The sequence below is a fragment of the Pelodiscus sinensis genome, chromosome 10, assembly GCF_049634645.1.
Source record: "Pelodiscus sinensis isolate JC-2024 chromosome 10, ASM4963464v1, whole genome shotgun sequence".
NCBI classification, from domain to species: Eukaryota; Metazoa; Chordata; order Testudines; family Trionychidae; genus Pelodiscus; species Pelodiscus sinensis.
The window spans coordinates 411,953-435,266 of record NC_134720.1 but is presented as its reverse complement, the minus strand read 5'-3'; the positions used below and the strand labels follow the sequence as shown (position 1 = coordinate 435,266).

The window sequence follows — 23,314 nt, the reverse complement described above, 5'->3', positions numbered from 1 at the left end:
ACGCAACGCAGCGCGCATGCGCACAACTGCCCAGGGAGCAGAGGTGGAAAGTGGGCGGGGCGGGGCCGAGAGGGCGAGCGGGGGGCGCGGAGGGGGCGGGGGCGGGGCTCCGCCCCGCCCCCTTCCTGCCTTGCGGGCCCCGCTGTAGGCTCCTAGCCCGCCCTGCCGCTCACTCGCTGCTCCCTGCTCTCGGAACACGCCCAGGGCCCAGCGCTGCTCTGTGCAGTGCGCACGTTAAGGCAGGCCCGGTCCCTTCCCATCGCTGCTGCCCTTTCACCCCAAATCAAACCTGGGCCCTGCCCGACCCCTGCACCTGGACCCGCTCGGTTCCCCACACACTGCTTCACACCGCATCACAGATCAGACCGAGTCTGCCTGAGCTCCGGCTTCAGATTTTGACCTGATTTTCTGCTTAAAAAAAAAGCAGCATCCAACCACCACCCCCTCCACACACACATAAGGACAGAGCATAGTACTGGGGTACAACGGGCCTGATTCTCCTCTGCTTTGCGCTTTTAGTTGCTGTCCTACAAAATATTACTGTTGGCTTAATACCATATTATACCTACCTTACCCCAAACAAATCAGTTTGCAAAGTGCAATTTTATAACTAAAGTTTAACTAACCACAAGGAACCCATGACTTGACAAAGGTCACAAAGTAGGAGGCAACTACTTAAGTACAAGGCCTTGCTCTATTCTCAGATATGTGCCATAAAATAGCTAGCGAGACATGAGCCTGAAAGCCAAACGTTGTTGCACAAATTAGATGTATTTTGTTGAGCACTGGCAAAATCACTGTGTTGCCCCCTGTGAGGTACAATCTCCCCCTGAACATCTGGGATGACCCTGAGCTAATAATACTGGACAAATGACAGTATGCATGGAGAACACAAGGTTTCCCAGGACAGCTACCTCAAAAAAGGGTCAACCTGTGAAAACCTGGACCAATGGCATTCTTACAATACTAGCCTCAAGACAGCTGGCCCTCCAAGTTGGTGGGTCTGGCTTGCAGCCTCCCTGCCACTTCCCTGTCCCCAGGCCAGTCGAGACCTGGGGATAGGAGAATGCGCAAAGTCTCCTCCCCCATCAGGGGTGCAGGGCCCCAGAGGGAACCGCTGCTTGTTTTGAAACAGTCGGCAGTTCTCTCCCCCTGCCCGATTGGCCCGGGGCCAGAGGGAGCAGGTGAAGTCTCCTCCGGCTGCAGAGCCTACACTAGAGAGAACCATCGGCTGTTTTAAAAGAGCTGGCAATTCTCTCTAGGTGCCGGTGTTACCCGGCAGGGGCAAAGACTTCATGCGCTCCCCCACCCCCAGGCCAATCAGGGTCTGGGGGTGGGAGAGCACAAGAAGTTTCCCACCCCTTCCAGTGCAGCCCAGGGCCACTTCATACATTTCTGAAGTGGCCCCCTTTTAAAAATTATTGCCCACCCCTGCTCTAGGGGCAAGTGCTACAGCCACAGAGCTATTGCTAAACTCGGATTGGCAGCACATTGACAGCAGCTGGAGCCACTGGGTAGCAGAATAACCTTCACTCTATCACTACCATACAGACAACAGTTGAGAGTTAGAGAACTTGACCCCTGGATTTTAAGCATATGAAATAAGTTCCACTTCTGCCATAAAACCCGGAGTTAAATACAAAAGTTAACGGAGCTAATAGTCATTAGTCTGGAGACTAAGACATGAGCTCAAGATATTCGTGCACAGATTTGAAGCTCTAGCCTTGAACCCTGAAACCATGTGATTTCATACTTTTATTCACAAAAATACTTTATTTATAACAATATATCCATTATCTATAACATAATCCAAAAATACAGCTATACATTTTTACATTTTTAATAAAAAGATTTATAATAGTCTCTTCCATTTACAAAGGGAACACAAGTAATTTCTTTGAAAATAAAACACAACATTCAGATACATCATCTCCAAAGTGGATGAACTGTGCTAAAGCTGACCACCACAAAATATACAGGTGTCTGAAAACGCTTTCCCAGATAATCTTTAGTGGAATATTCCTTTTAAATCTCTCACAGTTCTGTCCATTCCTTTCCATAAAGGTAATGTATAATTTAATACTGCATATTCACAATTCAGGACTTAAAAATTCTTTAGTGACCAAGATCAAGGCTGACAATCTTCCTGTCTAAAGAGGAGCAAAAAACCTTAAGCCCAGAAACAAATGGGCAAACAGACCTTCTGTGATAACTATTAGAACCTGTTTGTTAGGATTTGTTCCATATGGGACAGCTTTACTGCTTAAACTCTGTTCCAGCTCAGATGATCTGACACATTTGAGAGGCCGTGCTGCAAGTTTCATCTGTCATTTTACCTAAAGTTTGTGGTCCCCACAGAATCTTTATTTCTTAGGACTGATAACAGTTTAAGCTCTAGGTCTTTTGCTTCTCAGTAAAACAGAAAGCATCCATTCTTCCAGGCTACATTCACCCAGGCAAAAAAAATCACTAAATTTGTTGCCCTAGGCAACTAAGTTTATGGTAATCAGCTTTGCACAGATAGATCAGTAGCTGTTTGATTACAAATCTACACCTCCAAAGAGGTGTGTTGGCTTTTGAGAATCAGTTTAACCACACAATTACCATCTATAGCAATTATTTCACAAATGTTTTCTTATATAAGCATTGCCTACAATATTGAATCATTGGATGGATGGGGAAATGGAGCCTGAGTCTTCATCAATATTACAATCTTCAAGACAGTGACACTCCTACTTGTAATCCAGTGTGACAGGATAATGAGGTATGGGTGCATTTGCTGGCTACTGACCTACATGCTGATTTGAAAGGGGGGGGGGGGGGGAGGAGAGAAAAGCCAGAGGCAGAATCATTTCTTACACTCTGTGATGAGACACAAAAAAGAGCTGACTATCCTCCCAAGTCCAGCTTTGTGCAATTGAGCTTTCTCCCCACTTCCCTCTAGCAACTGGCTAAGTTTTGTGCACATATTTTAAAATGTCAAAAACCAGTCCCATTAAACATGAATATGAACACTTCATATATACCATGTACAGTGATACGACATCCAGGATTATGTACATCACATTTTAAACTACAGAACCCTGGAGACTCTCTCAGCTCATGTGGCAAGAAAAATACATTCACAGATAACTACACTGATCGCAAGAGGGGGTTTCTATGACATTTTTGTTTAACTGTTGTCTCCTACAAAGCCAAATGCAAATAGTGTGAGGCAAGAAGGGAGCTCAGCAGGAACTGTGTTTTATATTCCTACATGACAAAATTCACAAAGGGCACAGTCCTGTAACAAACACCATCTTTGTTTTTTCCATTAAAATTGTGCTGTACAAATCAGACTTGAGCTGATGGTTCTGTTTTGTTGTAACACCGTGGGCCTGAATCTGTTCTAGTACAGCCTCTTTCTGACACTCCAGTGGTCTATTAGATGGGCTGCACCAGTACAATCACTTGTGGCCATAGGTGGTGGAATCCCAGAATATGGGAAGTACAGAAACAAACCAACCCATATTTGCCTCTCCTCTCAGTTTCTATGCCAAGTGTAGCTCAATACTGTGGGGGGGGGGGGGGGGGGGGAGGGAGAAAGGGGCAGGGAATAAGGGACTTGTGTAGAATATTTTCTTTTCTTCCTCTTGGATTTCTGTCTCCCTTCCACTATAGGGCATGAGACTAATGACAACAAGATTCACATTTTATCTGTCAACCTGAAAGGCAACTCAAATAAAAAGCATGCAGATTTCTCACCAAGCAAACAAGATGCCCCTTTTATAAAATGCCTGCTTTGTGGACTTCTGTTTTATTAGCAATGGTTCCGGATGAATATTGACTAAAATCAGACAACTGCAATAGGGTAAAAGTCAAAGACTTCATCTATGGTTTGTTGCATCATCAAAAGAACCTATATCTTATTACAATATTATTCTCCTCTGAAAGCTTGTTTTCCTGATTATGTACCAAAGTGCAACATCGAGATACAAGTAATGAAAACAGGCTTTAATTTTATTTCATGAGTAAATCAGACCCCACTATCTTCATAACACTACAATAGGTTTTTGTCTTCACAGTAAAGAACTTAAGGCATTTCCAGAGAAATGGGACATTGGCAGGAAGGCCTGCACTCTCTTGCTACCACTATGACACCATCCAAGGCAGATCTCTCTTCCTCCAAAATGGACAAATGTTTATGGGGAGAAAGGAATTCAAAAGAGGGTCTGGATGTGGGAGCCAGATCAAGTCCAAAGGCAGCAATGCAAAATTAAATAGAAATAATTCTCAACAGGAAGAGATGTACAGATTCAGATACATAGAGCATGCTTCACCAGAATTACATACAACACTGGGCTTTGGGGAAATAAGATACTGGAGACAGTTCACTGGCCTGCATGTTGCCTTCAGTGCTACACGACTATAGACACACAAAAAATGACTTCACTCCTAAATGTATGAATGAACTTCATGCAGGTGGCAATTATACAGAGACCCTTACTACACATTATGCTCAGCTTCATGCCTACTGTGTTTAGGCAGCGGCAATCCACCATGCTGAAAATGTAGCTCTCATTCCTTTGAAATGCTTCAGGCAGTTTCACAGATTCTAATGCACCAGCAAACAGTTTGGCTGTGGACTGCTCCAAGTATTTCATAGTAGCAACTATCAGTGCTGTGTGAGAATAACTTACATAAAAGCCCTGTGCCAACTCTCTCAAAAATCCTACCCTCCCTTACACCAAGTCGTCGTCATCCTTTTAAATAAGAATTACAACTGGCTGTTGGACAATTACATCTCCAATCAAAACAAGAAGGTAGGTAAAAAACTAGATAATATTGCAACATGTAAGAAAGAATATATTAAGCTCTTATTCTGGATTCAGTGTACATTCCCCTTTCTTACTTCTTTTTCTTCCTTTCCTGAACACAACGGGGACAGAACCTAAGGACAGAAAAGCACTGTATTACGTTCCAACAGATAAATATTTTGCCTGGGAGCACTTCACTATTTTAGAAGAGAATCAAATCAGCTACATGGACATCATTTTCTTTTGCTGATACTGTAATATTACAGAGCACAAAGACGGAGAAGAGAACTTGAACAGCCAGCAAATGAGTTGCGGCATCTGGAGGAAGAACGTGGCAGAAGTGGGGGATCCTGAGCCCCATTTTAAAATAAACCTGGTTTTAGTTCTTAGCAGAAAAACCTGATTTTTTTTAAACATGAAAGATCCCTCCTTGCCATAACTTGTATGTTCTTAAAAAACAGAACCAGATAAATTAATCCTCCTTTTTAAGACGACATCGCACACGAAAAAATAGCCTGAAGGAAACAGATCTAAAAAATGTTGTAAGTGCTCATAGACAGGGTAAAAGTACAAACAGAACCTGTGCCTCCCACTTACCATTTCCCTTTTGGTTTTGTGGTGAGATCCACACAAGCAAAATGAAACCACTCAATTGGACACTGCAGATCGGGAAACAAGAAATAAGGGAGACATTTAGCACATTTTAAACTACGAAAGAGAGAACCTGCCTCAGTAGGCCAGTCATTAGATGTATTTGTTCTGGGAAGTTGTGCAGGGCACAGATTCCGGTTACTGTAAGAACAGATACCCAGTCTACCTTCAAAAAATATAAGCCATCTTCAGAAAAGTATGGGGTTGAAAGGAACCTCAAGAAATTAAGTCCAACCCCCGGTGCTATGACAGGGCTTAGTAAACCTATAGCATCCTTAACAGGCATCTGCCCAGCTTCTTTTTAAAAGCTTCCAAAGATGGGGACTCTATGACCTCCCTTGGAAGCCTATTCCAGAGCTTAACAACCTTTGCAGTTAAAGACTTTTTTCCTAATATTTCACCTTAATCTCCCGGGCTACAGATTAAGCCCATTGCTACTTGTCCTACCTTCAGGAGATGGAGAACAACTAATCTCCGTCCTCTTTACAGCAGCCCTTCACATCATATCTGAAGACTTATCAAGTGCTCCCTCAGTCTTCTAATGAACTAAACATGCCCAGGTTTTTTAACCTTTCCTCCACGTTTTCTAACCCTTTTCTGAGTTTCACTGTTCTCTTCTGGACTTTCTCCAGTTTGTCCTCATCTTTCTAAAGTGTTAGCGCCATGTGCAGGCTCACCAGTACCAAGCAGTGAGACACAATGATCTCCCAGGCCCTGCATACCACACTACTGTTAATACAGCCCAGAATTAGACTCTCACAACTTCACCACACTGCTGACTCTCACTCAATTAGTATCCACTATAAGCCCCTAGTTCTTTTCAGCAGCACTACTACCTAGCTAGTTACTCCCGATTTTTCAGTCATGCACTTGATTTTTCCTAAGCGAACTATTTTGCATGCATCTTTATTGAGTTTCATCTTGTTGAATTCAGACACTCTCCAATCTGTCAAAGTCATTTTGAATTTTAACCCTTTCCTGAAAAAAAAAAATCTTACAATCCCTCCCAGCTTGATGTTATCTGCAAATTTTATAAGCATACTCTCTACTCCATTATCCAATCGTTAATGAAACTATTAAAGGAGCATCCGACCTGAGCATACACTTGTTGGCTCTCAATAGATACACCCTCACATTTAACAGCAAACCATTAATTATTATTTGGATACTGTCTTGCAAACCAGTTGTGCACCCACCTTACAGGAATTGTATTTAAGCCACATCTCCTTAGTTTTCTTATGAGAATGTCATGTGGCACTGTATTAAAAACCTTACTAAAATTAGGCATATTATGTCTACTGCTTCCCTCATCCACTAGCTCAGCAACCCTACCAAAGAAGGACATTACGTTGGTTTGGCATGGTTTTTTTGTTCTCAACAAATCCATGCTGACTATTCCTTATAACTCTATAAAATACTAGGTGCTTACAAACTGTTTAATAATTTGTTCCAGTATCTTTCCAGATACTGAAGTTAGGCTGACTGGCCTTTAATTCTCTAGGTCTGCTTTGTTGTTCTTTTTAATAACAGGTGCCATGTCTGCCCTTCTCCAGTCTTCTGAGACTTTTCACATCCTCCATGAGTTCTCAAAAAGAATTGCTAACAGCTGTGCGACTGCTTCAGCTAGTTCCTTAAGTACTCTAGGATGGATTTCATTAGGCCCTGGAGCCCTCAACATATCCCACTCATCTAAATACTCTTGAATCAGTTCTGTCCCTATTTTGGCCTGCATGTCTTCCCCTTGGTTGTCAATATTAATTGTGTTGAGAGTCTGGTCATCATTAACCTTTAAGGAAAATGAGGTGCTTAATGTTATTTTGTAGATATTAGCTCTCCTTTCATGTTGAGAATAGGGCCAATGCTTTCCTTAGTCTCTCTCTTGCTCCTAATTAGAGAACCACTTCCCATTGCCTTTTACGTCCCTTGCCAGGTATAACACCTCTCGGGCACTCACATCGGGATTGTCACAGCCAATCATTTCTCCATAGGACACCTGGTGGCACAAGCAATAAGTCGGCTCATTGGGATCCACTGGCATGTCTAGGACATCCGAGGGATGGACAGACAGGATGGTATCAGCAAACTCAGACCTGTGGAGGAAACGATACTACTCAATTTTACATGACAGCAAATTACTTTTGCTCATTTGAAACTGTGTTTCATAGATAATTAGGTCCACTTGAAAAATCTAGCTTTAAGTATGTATCTTGAGCCTAGGGATACAAAATCCCATTTAAACATATAATTTAACCAGTTAACATTTGAATTGGTTAAACTGCCCAGCGCGTTGCACCGCAGGTGGGAGACTGCTGCAGTAGCCCCCTGGCTGTTCTAGCCTGGCTGGAGTGCCTCCCACCCACAGCATGGTGCAGTGGGCCCAGCCAGACAGGAGCAGCTCCATGCCGGTGGCATGGTGCAGTGGGCCTGGCCGGGCTGGAGCGGCCTCCCGCCTGCGGTTTGATGCAGTGGGCTCAACTAGGCTGGAAAGGCCCCACTGGGTACCGGTTAAGCAGTAAGTATGTCAGTAAGGCAATGCTTATCAGATAACCAGCTACTCCTTTAAATCCCTACTTGAACTTAAACGTTCATCATTTATTTCAGGAAATATATTAAAAATAAAAATGGATTTGGATTATTCTGAGCATTGGTCAAAACAAAATTATGAAAGGTTTAATGTAAAGAACTGAAAGAATAACTTGCAGCATACAATACATATAAACAAAGGGAGTACTATTTAGAAAGCAGTGATAAGCTTGGCAAAACTGAGTTGACAAAACAGCAACGTGACAGAAGTTTCAGTAGTAGTTTAAAAATCATATTTCTATCAGAATATGTTGAACTCTGGTTTCAAGTCACGACTACAACAACTGAAAAAGTGTAATATTCCTCCATTTTTCCAGTTTGTTTATTTATTCAGGCATTTGGGAGCACTTGGCATATAATCAGTTTCTTCCTGGTTGTAAAGACCATTATAGATATCAACAGGAGCACTACAAGCCTTATAACTTTTTAAAATGTTTTTAGAATACCAGGCAATGCTATTTAGGATGCTTAATGAGAAACTGGAATTATTTTTGGCATTACTTTCAAAATATTCAAAGTAACAGTATTAGAGTGTATGAAAAGTAGAGCTGAGATTCTTTCCTGCTTGCTTCGAAGAACTGGATTAGGTGACTTGAGATTATTTAGGATGCCTGCTTTAGGATGTAGAATACCAGGAAATTATTCTAAGAATGCCCTAGGATTTTGGTGAGAGTGATGCAACAGCACAGTATACCTGCAGATCACCATAATCTGCAGTCTAACTCAGTGTACACCAATATGTATGGCCACACACAAAAAAGCTAAGCTACTTTCTTTATGTTTGCATGAAGCAACAGAGACTGCATTCCTGTCTCCTTGGATACAGACATTTTCCTAAGCATATTAACTCCTTGTTCAGTATATGAGAATATAATAATGCAAAAATCTCTTGACACTGGTACCAGGAGAAAGCATGAAAAAAGAACATACTTAAATGGAGTCTGCACTCTGGATACACAAACTGTCCAGTGTTATCAAAAGGGCCAGGAAGGTTTGGCTTAGCAGTTCATGAATTTACACAACTTTTCCATAAAGCAACTAAAGCTCTGGCTATTTGTCTCTTACCCTCCTTTTAATTTTTTCTTTTTGGGAGTATCTTCTTCAGATGTTCGCCTGCCTCGACCCCGGGAGCCTCTCTTGTCTTTCTGACTTCGTCCTTCTGAAAGCCAGAATTATTTCAAATTAAGGGCACCTGAGAAAAAGCATTGGATGCTTTTATTTGTGCTCCTATTACTTAAACTTGTGTTTTGTAGGCTCTTTATGGTATGTACAAGGCTCTTTTGATATTAAAAATGTGTGATTTACACTTACTATATCATGCATAGTGCCAACTTCTGTTCTGGTTTGCATCTTGATCCACCCCATAAAAGAAGCTGACAGAGCTGCATGGGGAATTTGGCCTGTACCATAAAAAGTGCTTTGAAAATACACTCAACATCTTCCCCTCCCAGGACTATGCATGATTAGTCAGGGTGCAACATACACATCACCACCACCAGCGGCCCCCGAACAAACCTCAAAACCATGTCCTCAGCAATTTAAAACGTTGAGAGTCTATGGGTTAAATTTACAGGTGGAAGCAACAGGGGTGATGTGTGGTTGGTGTCTGCTATAGACCGCCGGATCAGGTGGATGAGGTAGACGAGGCTTTCTTTGGACAACTGAGAGAAGCTTCCAGATCGCAGGCCCTGGTTCTCATGGACAACTTTAATCACCCTGACATCTATTGGGAGACCAGTACAGCAGTACACACAGACAATCCAGGAAGTTTTTGGAGAATGTTGGGGATAACTTCTTGGTACAAGTGCTGAAGGAAACGACCAGGAGCCATGCGCAGCTTGACCTGCTGCTCACAAACAGGGAGGAACTAGTAGGGGAAGTAGAGGTGGGTGACAACCTAGGAAGCAGTGATCATGAGATGGTAGATTTCAGGATCCTGACCAAAGGAAGAAAGGAGAGTAGCAAAATACACACCCTGGACTTCAGAAGAGCAAACTTTGATTCCCTCAGAGAACTGATGGGTAAGATTCCCTGGGATGTTAGCATGAAGGGAAAGTTGTCCAGGAGAGCTGGCAGTATTTTAAAGAAGCCTTATTAAAAGGCACAGGAAGAAACCATTCTGATGCGACCAGATTGGCTTACCAGGGACATCCTTGGTGAGCTTAAACACAAAAAGGAAGCTTACAAGAAGTGGAAACATGGACTGATGACTAGGGAAGAGTATAAATATATTGCTCGGGAATGTAGGGGAGTTATCGGGAAGGCAAAAGCACAATTGGAATTGCTGCTAGCAAGAGATGTCAAGGGTAACAAGAAAGGTTTCTACAGGCATGTTAGCAATAAGAGGGTGATCAGAGAGGGTGTGGGGCCCTTACTGGATGAGGGAGGTAACCTAGTGACAGAAAAGCTGAAGTACTCAATGCTTTCTTTGCCTCTGTCTTCACGGACAAGATCAGCTCCCAGAAAAATGCACTAGGCAACGCAGCATGGGAAGGAGGTGGACAGCCCTTGATGGGGAAAGAACAAGTTAGGAACTATTTAGAAAAGCTAAACATACACAAATCCATGGGCCCGGATTTAATGCATCCGAGGGTACTGAGGGAGTTGGCAAATGTCATTGTGGAACCTTTGGCCATTATCGTTGAAAACTCGTGGAGATCAGGAGAGATCCCGGAAGACTGGAAAAAGGCAAATGTAGTGCCCATCTTTAAGAAAGGGAAGAAGGACAATCCAGGGAACTACAGACCGGTCAGCCTTACCTCAGTCCCTAGAAAAATCATGGAGGGGATCCTCAAGGAATCCATTTTGAAGCACTTGGAAGAAGGGAAAGTGATCAGGAATAGTCAACATGGATTCACGAAGGGCAAGTCCTGCCTGACCAATCTGATTAGCTTCTATGATGAGGTAACTGGCTCTGTGGACGTGGGAAAGTCAGTGGATGTGATCTACCTTGACTTTAGCAAAGCTTTTGATACGGTCTCCCACAATATTCTTGCCAGCAAGTTAAGGGAGTATGGATTGGATAAATGGACTATGTGGACAGAAAGCTGGCTAGACTGTCAGGCCCAGCGGGTAGTGATCAACGGCTCGATGTCAGGTTGGCCATCGGTTTCTAGCTGAGTGCCCCAAGGATCTGTTCTAGGACTGGTTTTGTTCAACATCTTTATTAATGACCTGGATGAGGGGATGGATTGCACCCTCAGCAAGTTTGCAGATGACACTAAGCTAAGGGGAGAGGTAGATACGCTGGAGGGCAGGGAAGGGTCCAGAGTGACCTGGACAGACTAGAGGATTGGGCCAAAAGAAAACTGATGAGGTTCAACAAGGACAAGTGTAGAGTCCTGCACTTGGGAGGGAAGAATCCCAAGCATTGTTACAGGCTGGGGATTGAATGGCTAAGAAGCAGTTCAGCAGAAAAGGCCCTGGCGATTACAGTGGATGAGAAGTTGGACGTGAGTCACCAAGGCGCCCTTGTAGCCAAGAAGGCTAATGGCATATTAGGGTGCATTAGGAGGAGCATTGCCAGCAGATCCAGAGAAGTGATTATTCCCCTTTATTCGGCTCTGGTGAGGCCACATCTGAAATAGTGTGTCCAGTTCTGGGCCCCCCACTACAGAAAGGATGTGGATGCATTTGAGAGAGTCCAGCGGAGGGCGACCAAAATGATTAGGGGGCTGGAGCACATGTCTTATGAGGAGAGACTAAGGCATTTGGGTTTGTTTAGTCTGCAGAAGCAAAGAGTGGGGGGGGGGGGGGGGGGGGGGGATTTGATAGCAGCCTTCAACTTCCTGAAGGGAGCTTACAAAGAGGATGGAGAAAGGCTGTTCACAGTAGTGAGGGATGGCAGAACAAGGAGCAATGGTCTCAAGTTACAGTGGGGGAGGTCTTGGTCGGATATTAGGATAAACTATTTCCCTAGGAGGGTGGTGAAGCACTGGGATGGGTTCCCTAGGGATTCCTCCATCCCTAGAGGTGTTTAAGTCTTGGCTTGACAAAGCCCTGGCTAGGTTGATTTAGTTGGGATTGGTCCGGCCTTGGGCAGGGGGCAGGACTTGAGGTCTCTTCCAGCTCTATAATACACCACTCATTGTTTACTCTATTTAATTTGACTTTCTGCCATATACTTTAATATAGATTAGAAATTGTATCAGGCATTGTCCTTTAACTCTTTCCTTTAAAATTTCCTCTTGTCATCAGGTTACATTGGACCCTTAAGTTAAAATAAAGTTAGGATTTTATTTTTAATTAATATTTTTAATGAGAAAAATCATCCTCTCCCAACACGAGATCTTTTACGTCTCCAGGCAAGGCATGGCTGTGGTAGAGTTTGCTCAGCTTTAGCATCAAAATTTTAAGATCCACACTTCGTGCCAACTCTTGCCACCACAACTCAGCTTCTTCTGAAGCAGTGCTCGTAACAAGTGTCCTAGAGAAAGGATATGCTGACTCTCCAAGGGACAGGACCATTTCCAGCAAGAATGGTTAAGAGGGCTCTAGACTGGATTTTTTTCTTCTTTTGCCTCCCAAATGGTTGCATCAATGACAAGATTACCTTCAACTCTGGAAACAATGTAGATAGGCACAGGGAGTACGCTTATTAAGTTTGCAGATGATACCAAGCTGGGAGGGGTTGTGACTGCTCTGAGGATAGGGTCAGAATTCAAAATGATCTGGACAAATTGGAGAAATGGTCAGAGGTAAACAGGATGAAGTTTAATATGGACAAATGCAAAGTGCTCCACTTAGGAAGGAGCAATCAGTTTCACACACACAGAATGGGAAGCAACTGTCTCGGAAGCAGTACGGCAGAAAGGGATCTAGGGGTTATAGTGGACCACAAGCTGAATATGAGTCAGCAGGGTGATGGTGTTGCAAAGAAAGCAAACATGATTCTGGGATGCATTAACAGGTGTGTTGTGAGCAAGACACGAGAAGTCATTCTTCCGCTCTACTCTGCGCTGGTTAGGCCTCAGTTGGAGTATTGTGTCAGGTTCTGGGCACCGCATTTCAAGAAAGATGTGGAGAAATTGGAGAGGGTCCAGAGAAGAGCAACAATAATGATTAAAGGTCTAGAGAGCATGACCTATGAAGGAAGGCTGAAGGAATTGGGTTTTTTTAATTTAGAAAAGAGAAGATTGAGGGGGGACATGATAGCCGTTTTCAGGTATCTAAAAGGGTGTCATAAGGAGGAGGGAGAAAACTTGTTCATCTTGGCCTCTGAGGACAGAACAAGAAGCAATGGGCTTAAACTGCAGCAAGGGAGGTTTAGGTTGGACATTAGGAAAAAGTTCCTAACTGTCAGGGTGGTTAAACACTGGAATAAATTGCCCAGGGAGGTTGTGGAATCTCCATCTCTGGAGATATTTAAGAGTAGGTTGGATAAATGTCTATCAGGGATGGTCTAGACAGTATTTGGTCCTGCCATGAGGGCAGGGGATTGGACTCGATGACCTCTCGAGGTCCCTTCCAGCCCTAGTATTCTAGGATTCTATGAAAAGCATAACGTAAAATAAACCCCATACGCCAAGGCTTCAAAAGCCCTACAATGGAAATGCACATCTTACAGCAAGCTTTTCTGGTCACATCACAAATAACTCACTTTTCAGGCCTCGGCCGCCAGGGCTTTCAAAGTCACTGCCTTCCAGCTTATCCTTCAGATCAGCTTCAAATCGGGCCAGGTCTGCATCCAGCCGTCGGATGTGTTTATCCACCTGTATGGAAGAGAAACCAGAAGGCTGAAAAAAAATTCAACTAACCAACCAAAAAACCCCAGTTATTCTGGCAGGTGCTAATCCAACAGTGTAGGGCAGACTCAGACGACTCACCCTTACTAAGCATGTCACTGCTTGGACAGGTATAGGATTACAACTTTATAATAAAGGGTACACAAATTATTTAGAAGAGGTTAATAAAGTATTAATAGCGGTTATAAACATGTTGCAGACATGAGTAGTATGCGTTCGAGATGGTCTGAAGCATATCAGTAGAATGTGTTATCACAGATGGCTGTAAGCACTAGTTAACCTGCTACTGAACTGCTACACTTTAGAACAAACATTTAATAATCATGTATTAAGTATTTATAAATGAAGCATCAATACAGAGCATGACAATTAGGGATGTGAAAGTTTAACGGTAAGCGATTAGCCAATAAACCTGAGCTTATCGGAGAACATTCAGAGTTACACACAGGCTCCCGCCCCATTCCTGGGAAGCTGGCTGCCATCCTGCACTGCTACCTCTGGAGATAGAGGCAGCAGCGCAGGGCGGCAGGAGGGAGCTGGTATGTGCAGGTATCTGGGTTAAAAGACAATTCCTAGGGTGCACCAGCTCCCATGGAGCTAACTGCTGCCCTAAATGTACTGATGAAACGTTCAGTGGTTGCACAGATACTCAATTACACGCATTTTAACATCCCTAGTGACAATAGTCTTTAAATAAAAAGCCCATAGCATTTGAAAGTTAGTACTGACACCTCTTGCAGTCTGTGTGAAATTAGGTGCTCTCACTCTAGTCTCTATGGGCAAAGAGTCCTCATCACAAGAGACATTAATAGCAATTTCTGAAAAGGAATCAAAGTCAGACGGGCTGGTGTACAACTTGCTTGCCATTGGGATTGTCATTCTAAAGTCAGGGCCAAGGCAGCCTATTGGAGTGACAAGAAAAATCACTGTGCATTGGATAAAGAGAAAACTCCAGTGTCATCAACCTGGAATCTTCCAGCAGCACTTACTGAAACCCCTCAAGACTGCTACACCAGAATACTGGGGGCTGCACACTCAGGGGTTTGTCAGGGGACAGAGTCTTTCAATTCTGGTTTATTAAGTAAAAACGGAGTGAAGTCAGCAAGGCCCAGAAGTTGTTACTATTAATCAGCCAGAAATAAGTTCTGACTAGCGATGTTAAAAAGTGGGGAACTGGGTAATCATGTAACCGCTAAAAATGTCAGCGGTTACACACACCTGCAGCATTAGGTGGCTCCTCAGGAGCCAATATGCACCTGGTGCTTACCAGCTGCTGCTCCACGCTGCTACCCTCTGCATCAGAAACAGCAATGCAGGGTGGCAGCTTGCTCCCTGGGAGTGGGGTAGGACCAGCTTAAAAGCCAGCTCCCACCTACAGCCCCATCCCATGGAGCTGGCTGCCACCCCATGCTGCTGCCTCTGTATCAGGCTCTGATACAGATCCAGCAGTGCAGGTTGGCAGCTGGCGCCCCAGAAGCGTGACAGGAATCACAGAGCTGGAAAAGACCTCAGAAGGCCGTGAAGTCCAGCCCCCTGCTCTAGGCAGGACAAATCCCAACTACATCAACCCAGCCAGGACTTTGTCAAGCCGAGACTTAAACACCTCTAGGGATGGAGACTCCACTACTTCCCTAGGGAACCCATCCCAGTGCTTCACCACCCTCCTAGTGAAATAGTTTTTCCTAATATCCAACCTGGACCTCTTCCACCGCAATTTGAGCCCTTTGCTCCTTGTTCTGCCATCTGTCACACAGAGAACAGCCTCTCTCCAGCCTCTTTGGAACCTCCCTTCAGGAAGTTGAAGGCTGCTCTCAAATCCCCCCTCGCTCTTCTCTTCTGCAGACTAAACAGACCCAAATCCCTCAGCCCCTCCTCATATGCTCCAGCCCCCTAATCATTTTGATTGCCCTCCACTGGACCCTCTCCAATGCATCCACATGCTTTCTGTAGTGGGGAACCCAGAACTGGACACAATTCTCCAGATGTGGCCTCACCAGAGCCAAATAAAGGAGAGTAATGACATGCTCCTCTTAATGCAACCTAATATGCTATTAGCCTTCTTCCTACAAGGGTACGCTGTTGACTCGTATCCAGCTTCTCATCCACTGTAATCACCAGGGCCTTTTCTGCAGAACTACTACTTAGCTGGTTGGTCCCCAGCCTGTAACAATACTTGGCATTCTTCAGTCCCAAGTGCAGGACTCTGCACTTGTCCTTGTTGAACCTCATCAGATTTCTTGTGACCCAATCCTCCAATTTGTCTAAGTCACTCTGGACCCTATCTCCGCCCTCAAGCGTATCTACCTCTCCCCCTAGCTTAGTGTCATCTACAAACTTGCTGAGGGTGCAATCCATCCCCTCATCCAGGTCATTAATAAAGATATTGAACAAAACCAGTCCTAGAACCGAACCTTGGGGCACTCCACTAGAAACCGACTGCCATCCTGACCTCGAGCCATTGATCACTATCCGCTGGGCCCGGCCTTCTAGCCAGCTTTCTATCCATCTTACCGTCCATTTATCCAATCCATATTCCCTTAACATGCTGGCAAGAATATTGTGGGAAACTGTATCAAAAGCCTTGCTAAAGTCAAGGTATATCACATCCACTGACTTTCCCATGTCCACAGAGTGCAATGGGCATGAGAGAAGGAAGGATAAATTAGGAGAGAGATGTATGGCATATTTACAGAGAGATCTGGTTGAGGAAGAAAGGCAAGAAAAAAGGAAAGAAGGTAAAGATCCCAAAGTTGGGGAGGAACGAAGAAAGAAATAAGAAAACCCAGAGGAAGAGATGAGAAGCAGACTCTAAAGACAACTCAGACAATGTAGCTATGAAGCAAAGCAGGACAAGGAAAGAAGATCTAACATCTCGGTTTTACGAGCAGGGCTGGTTGAGCAAGTAAGTAGGTATATTTTCAACAAATTTCATTGGTAACTAGTTGAATAACTTATTTAACAATTCCTCCCCCCACTATCTAACCAATTCTACAACTATCAAATACTATTTGGCAGATTTGCTAATGTTCATCAAATAGCTAAATTCTTAAATAATACAGTCAAATATTTTTTCTGCTAACTGACCAGTTTAGTACTTGTTGCATTTAAAAAAAATGTTCTAAATGCAAAACTGCTTAGCAGTGTTACACCTGAGAGAGTGCAGTTTGAATGCTGTGGCTTTGGGAGCTAGGGGAGCAGTGGCACATTTTTTGTTACTCTAACTCAGCAGTTTCCAATCTTTTCCAGATGGGGACCCATTTTGACAATTCAGGAAGACTTGGTGACCCAGGGCAATTCAAAAAAATGTGTGAATGGCTCCTTAAGAGCCCCCTGGGGAGACACCTGGCGACCCTTTTGAAATGTAATGGCGACCCATATTTGGGTCCCGACCCATAGGTTGGGAAACCCTGCTCTAACTAGTATGCTTAGTCTTTGGGCTACCAGACCATCTTTTCAAGCCCTACATCTCACTCATAAGTCTTTCTCCAGCAGAGGGCACTGGAACTGCAGACAGACTTGCCCAACTGCTTTACTGTCTGCCAGCTCATTCTCTCCAGTAGTGTGCAAGTGTAAGTCAAAGGCAGTCCTCGCTCTCAGAGACAAAATATGAAAAAAGTGAGCACCGCTCAAAAGTCCATAAAATAGATAAAGGGGTGAGTACTAACAGGGTCCCCAACAAGAAAACAGCACTAGTACAAAGCTGTTCTCTCAAGAACTAGAAGATCCTCTCCCCTTACCCCTAGTCCATAGAGTGAAGGCAAAATAGTTTGGCGTGTTCCGGCTATAATTAGGACAGGGCAGGACTTTGGCAGGAATATAACTTTCAGTCATATAAAGTCATAACATATTCCCTAGTGTGTCGTCTTCCCTGGACGTTCCCAACAGCACTTCTGAGGTCAAGAAATGCAATGAGAAACAGAAACACAAACACAAAAAATGGAGATATTCACAGCAGCGACTAACAAACCAGGCAGCAGTGGAGCACTCAATGTTCAATCACAATGGAAGCTTGTTTGACACCAACATAATAGAACAAAATGAAAACTGGCGTTTTCTTGGTAAGCCAATGGGGAAACAGAAAAGAATGTGTCTTAAGGGATCTACTGCCCTCTGTCAGTAAGAGTTAATCCACATACAGATACTTCAGCAACCCCAAAGCTCCTTCTTAGTTCATGATTACATTTGCATGAATCTCACTGACCAAGCACACACAACACGCATGCACTTATTCTCACCATCTCATAGGTCTGCATGGCTAGCTGCACTTTGTCATCGCTGTACTCTTTACATTTACTATAAGCATTCTGAATCTTCTGGAGGTACTCCACACGCTGCTCGGGCAACAAGTGCTTCACGGTTGATATGTACTCTGCTGCAAGGCTGTCAATTTCTGCTTTCTTATCTGAAATGCAAACAGAAAGTACAATTGCATGAGAATTAATTTCATATGTGAAATACTTTCTCACTAGCTATGGTACTTAATGACCCGTTATCATAATCTTTGAATCCCTTAAGGAATCTCAAAAAGGGTTCACCATGCCCAGATCTGATACTGCACTCAGCAGCTGTCACCAGTGTAGTTCCACCGACCTCAGTGGCATGATTTGATTTACATGGGTGAGATCAGAACTGGACCTACTGACTCCAGTTCCTGGGTTTCAACATTTCTTCAGCTTCAGTCTAAGTGTGAGAATTTTATAACTTCTGTGCTGCCATCTCCTTTTCCTTCCAGTGCCATCATTTGTCAATAACAGTCACACACTGTATGAAAGCTCAGATCCAAACATTAAACATGAATCTCTCACAAGTTTGCAACATTCTACTAGTTTGCTCGCAGGTTACACATACTTTCCCTCCTCTGTTATGACAACATCAGTGTGGTGTTTGTGTCGGTTTTATGAGGTATGTTCACATATGGACAGACAGGAGAAGAAACTACTTATATGTGACTTCCAGAAGTATAAATATTGCCACCAGAGTCCACCACAAAATAAAATGTTGTAGAATAAAGACTAAAACATTCTCCACCAATATGTAGTGGGCATCGCTACTGGAACAATTTGATATTATATGTGGCTATAACTGGTCAAAAATCATTGGTTTGATTTATTGACTAGGGCTTGAAAGAAGGACAGTACAAGTTCCCATTTACTATGCAAGTAGACTAACATTTGTACACTTACAACATACACGTATCTTGTCTCCAAAGCCAAAGCTTTGCTACACCTTCGTCATGCCAAACCCCACTGGGATTGTTATGACCCTTCAGAGGAAGGGTCTTCATCCCGACTGCCTCCTGGAATACCTGAACATACCTTCTGTTTTCTGATCCAGTTCACGCATCAGCTGGAAGTTCCTTCGCAGTTCACAAGGCAAATTTTCAATACCTGAAACAAAAAAGCACGGAGACTGCTGTCTATCCTTTGCTGCATCAACATATGAATCATCATCTCTGCCACAGAACCTTCCTCAGATGTCTACCACGTATATCCAAAGAGAGTTACACCCACCAGCTAGTGATGTACAGTTATGAAGATAATTAGCTACAGTTGTAGCAGCAACCATATATGTTCATTGAGACACAAGTTTTTATGGAACTTGCTGTGCTGTCAAGAATCAAAGATTTTGGTTAAAATAAATAAAAGGAAGATTCTATTCCTCCTAATGCAAAGAAACCGTTGACCTTGAAAAGACTCACACGTGCATAAATTTATCTACCATCAGTAATCCCACTGAAATAACAAAGCTACTCATTGTCCACAAAATTAAGCATGTAAGTCAGCAACCTAGGATAGCGAGAGGGCTGCATGAGTGGCCCACCATCTTAGTGGGCCGCAAGATTGTTGTAACCAAGACTGTCCTCTGGGAGAGGGTAGTTTTGTTAACTGTGCTTGTGTACCTAGAAGTTATGGGGTGTGCCATTTGAACTGTGATTGGATGCAGGGAGGAGCGCATGGCTCTCACAGTCAGTGTTGTGTATAATGAGCACTCACCTCACTTGCCCTTGCTTTACAGGCATGTCACTTTAGTAGTACTGGTAGGACAAAAGCTTTGCAGACAGAAACCAATGGAATGTGGCAACACGGCAGGTTGCCCAGCACTGAGGTAAATAAATCTCCCCAGGGTTGGGGGCAGTGGTTGTATCCATTAAAATGCCTATTTTATTTTATCTTATCACACTATGATTAGACAGACACAAGAAGAGGGGGCACTCCCTCATGCATCGAGGATACGAATGCCAGGATTCAGTGTGCCTCAATTTCTGAGTACCCAAATTGTGAAAATTTAGGCCCTATTTTAAGAGATGCTGAGTACTCAAAGTTCCCATTGACTTCAGCTGCAGAAACTGGGCGTTTTCAGCACTTCTGAATGTGGCTACAGATGCAGGCACCTAAAGACAGACAGAACCAAAATCATAGGCCACTTCTGAAAATGTTCAAATGGGTTTAATTTCTATTACAGATTGAACCTCTGTGGTCTGGGGCTCTAGTCTGGCAACTGCCATGGTCTGGCAAGACCACCAATGGTGCTGCACCAGGAGCCCCAGCCACAGAGGTTGCCAGCAGCTGGAAGTTCAGCCAGTCAGGCCCGTGATTGGGGGTGTGAAGGCCCACCAGCAGCAGCGGGCTGGCTTCAGGGGGAAGGGATTTAAGTGAGGAATATCATGTAAGTCTATAATTAGAGGTAGCATTGTAATTCACATGTGTGGCTGCAGACTCATGACTGCATGCCTAGAACCAATTTCCCATTTCCTGATGCTCTGCAGTCTTTGAATCCACAACAGTTCTACTTTTGTCTGAAATTCCAAATTCTGAAGATGATGAAACCCACAAAAATCTCTAGAAAAAGCTAACACACAAAATCAAAATGTATAGTGTGCACACAGAATGACGTCTAGACCAGTAATATATATGCTGAAAGAACTGAGAGCCAAATCAGCTGGAAGGAAGAAATATGTGAATGATAATAGAGAATAATTTAAGAACACTTTCCTAGAAACCCAGAATGTCACAATCAAGGAAAAGGGCTACATTGGTTTAAAAAAAATTGATCTGGTTTACAGTGAAGTGAAGGTATATATACATGTTTTCTAAAAGGAAGAAAATGAGGTAATGTGAAGTTAATAATAATGAATGTAAATCAGTAGTTAATTATAGGTTTATAATAGCAATGTAAATATTGGTATAAAAAGATAACCCCTTAAATGATTAAGATTATCTCTTTTAACTGAGATCATGCTGGCTGGCCTTCTGCAGCTGGAGCACCTCTGGCCAGTGGGCCTAATGTGGCTGGGGGTTGGGGTCTCTCCAGCCAGCATGAGGCTGTCTGGGTTAAGTGTTAAGGTTGGTTAACGGTAAGCCTAATGCTTACCATTAACTGGTTAGCCTTTTATATCTCTAGTTTATAAAAGAAACAAAGGAACACAAGGAGAAATTCGTAGCAGAGTTGAGAAAAAAAAAGCAGTGCTTAAAGAGTATTAGGTACAAAAGAAATCCTAACAATGGCACTAATACATTACCACAGGGATAATTTGAACATGTTAATAATAATGCAGAAAAGGCAGAAATATGCAATAAACTAGCATCGCGGTCAGACGATAAACAAGAGGTACTAAAGTTGGACATGTTTTCAGTGGGGAGATCAGGATAATGTGTACATAATAATTTTAAAGGAGCTGGCTAAGCAGATTGCTTGAATCATATTTTTAATTTTCAATACATCTTCAAAACCCCCTTCTGAACCCCACCCTGTGCCCCAGTCCCCCGCCCTGAACCCCCCCAGCACCCCACCCCAACCCCTGCACCCCGGTCCCCCGCCCCGAACCCCCTCCTGCACCCAGCCCCTGCACCCCGGTTCCCCGCCCCGAACCCCCTCCTGCACCCAGCCCCTGCACCCCGGTCCCCCCCCGAACCCCCCCCAGCACCCCACCCCAACCCCTGCACCCCGGTCCCCCCCGAACCCCCTCCTACACCCCACCCCAACCCCTGCACCCCGGTCCCCCCCCGAACCCCCTCCTACACCCCGCCCCAACCCCTGCACCCCGGTCCCCCCCCGAACCCCCTCCTACACCCCGCCCCAACCCCTGCACCCCGGTCCCCCCCCGAACCCCCTCCTACACCCCGCCCCAACCCCTGCACCCCGGTCCCCCCCCGAACCCCCTCCTACACCCCACCCCAACCCCTGCACCCCGGTCCCCCCCCGAACCCCCTCCTACACCCCACCCCAACCCCTGCACCCCGGTCCCCCCCCGAACCCCCTCCTACACCCCGCCCCAACCCCTGCACCCCGGTCCCCCCCCGAACCCCCTCCTACACCCCGCCCCAACCCCTGCACCCCGGTCCCCCCCCGAACCCCCTCCTACACCCCGCCCCAACCCCTGCACCCCGGTCCCCCCCGAACCCCCTCCTACACCCCGCCCCGCCCCCCCAACCCACTTACCGGTATCTCCGCGCACCCCCCATTAGCATCAGTCGCTCCCCCCGCCGGCTGCGGGGCCAGGGTTCCGGCCCCACGCGCAGCGCCGCGAGCAGCCCCGGGGGGGGGGGTGTCCGTTACCGGCCCCGCCCGTCCAGGAGGCGGGGAGCTGATGGGGGCGGGGCGGGGCGGGGCCGGGCCACAAGCGACCAGCGGCGATCGGGCCGCGCTCCCGCCTTCGGCACGCGCCGATGACGCAGGCGCGCACCCGTCGCGTAAATGGCGCGCCCGATGACGCAGGCGAGGCCACGCCCCCAGGGGCGAGTGACGCAGTTGCAATTCCCGCAGCCAGCTGCAGTAGCGACAGCGCTCGCGCCAACGGCCCCCCCGCGGCGGGGCGGTGCCCCTCCCCCCGCGCTCCCGCCGCCGCCCCCGCGCGGGCCGCCACTCACTGTCCAGGTAGTGCTCCAGGTACATGGCTGTCGCCATCTTGTGCCCCGCGCCCTCCGCTCGGGCCCGCATGACAAGGGCCGCAGCCCCGGCCTCATTCCGCATGCAGCCCCGGCGCCGCTGATTGGCCGCCCGGGACGCCGCCAGCTGTCTTTCAACCAGGGGCGTGGCAGCGGCGCAGACGCCGAGGGGGCGGGGCTGCTGTCGGCTCGGGACTGCGAGTTGGTCCCGACGTGCGCGCGCAGCTCGCCTCCCCTCAGACACGCCTCCCTTCCACGTCACGTCCCTCCCCCCTGCCACTGAGCTACTGGAACCCCGCCCCCCCTCCAGGCCTGGCCTGGAGCTACTGGAACCCCCCAGCCCTGGCACAGCGAGCCTGGAACCCCCCCCAGCCCTGACACTGAGCTACTAGAGCCCCCCCCCAGCCCTGGCACAGAGAGCCTGGAACCCCCCAGCCCTGCCACAGCGAGCCTGGAACCCCCCAGTCCTCCAATGGAGAGCCTGGAACCCCCCCCCCCAGCCCTGCCACTGAGCTACTGTAACCCCGCCCCCCCTCCAGTCCTGGCCTGGAGCTACTGGAACCCCCCAGTCCTCGCATGGAGAGCCTGGAACCCCCCCCCAGCCCTGCCACTGAGCTACTGGAGCCCCCCCCCAGCCCTGGCACAGAGATACTGG

The 23,314-nt window shown here is 45.9% G+C and overlaps 1 protein-coding gene across 4 annotated transcripts; it reads right to left on the bottom strand.

Moving 5' to 3' along the window:
• Positions 1-1,737: 1,737 nt before the first annotated feature.
• On the bottom strand, positions 1,738-22,908 carry ING5 (inhibitor of growth family member 5). Of its 4 annotated transcripts, XM_075937183.1 has the most exons (9): positions 22,642-22,908; positions 19,090-19,161; positions 18,010-18,176; positions 13,630-13,741; positions 9,096-9,189; positions 7,402-7,537; positions 5,394-5,455; positions 4,892-4,930; positions 1,738-3,840 (listed from the first exon to the last, which is right to left on the bottom strand). In XM_075937183.1, the coding sequence occupies exons 1-9, from the start codon at positions 22,742-22,744 to the stop codon at positions 3,741-3,743; spliced, it is 885 nt and encodes a 294-aa protein (XP_075793298.1). In that variant the 5' UTR covers positions 22,745-22,908; the 3' UTR covers positions 1,738-3,740. The 4 variants fall into 4 exon arrangements, with proteins under 4 accessions (XP_075793298.1, XP_075793296.1, XP_075793295.1 ...); XM_075937181.1 differs by having other exon boundaries at positions 1,738-4,930; positions 9,096-9,186; positions 22,642-22,903; XM_075937180.1 differs by having other exon boundaries at positions 1,738-4,930; positions 22,642-22,899.
• Between the last annotated feature and the right edge of the window lie 406 nt (positions 22,909-23,314).

Bases quoted from the DNA above. Each gene is read 5' to 3' on its own strand.
- ING5 (XM_075937183.1), bottom strand. From the start codon at position 22,744: ATGCGGAATGAGGCCGGGGCTGCGGCCCTTGTCATGCGGGCCCGAGCG. The intron at 13,742-18,009 runs GTGAGAATAAGT...TCTTCCATACAG, and splicing joins CCATGCAGACCTATGAGATG to GTGGATAAACACATCCGACG. The intron at 9,190-13,629 runs GTGAGTTATTTG...TCTGGCTTTCAG, and splicing joins TGGCGGCCGAGGCCTGAAAA to AAGGACGAAGTCAGAAAGAC.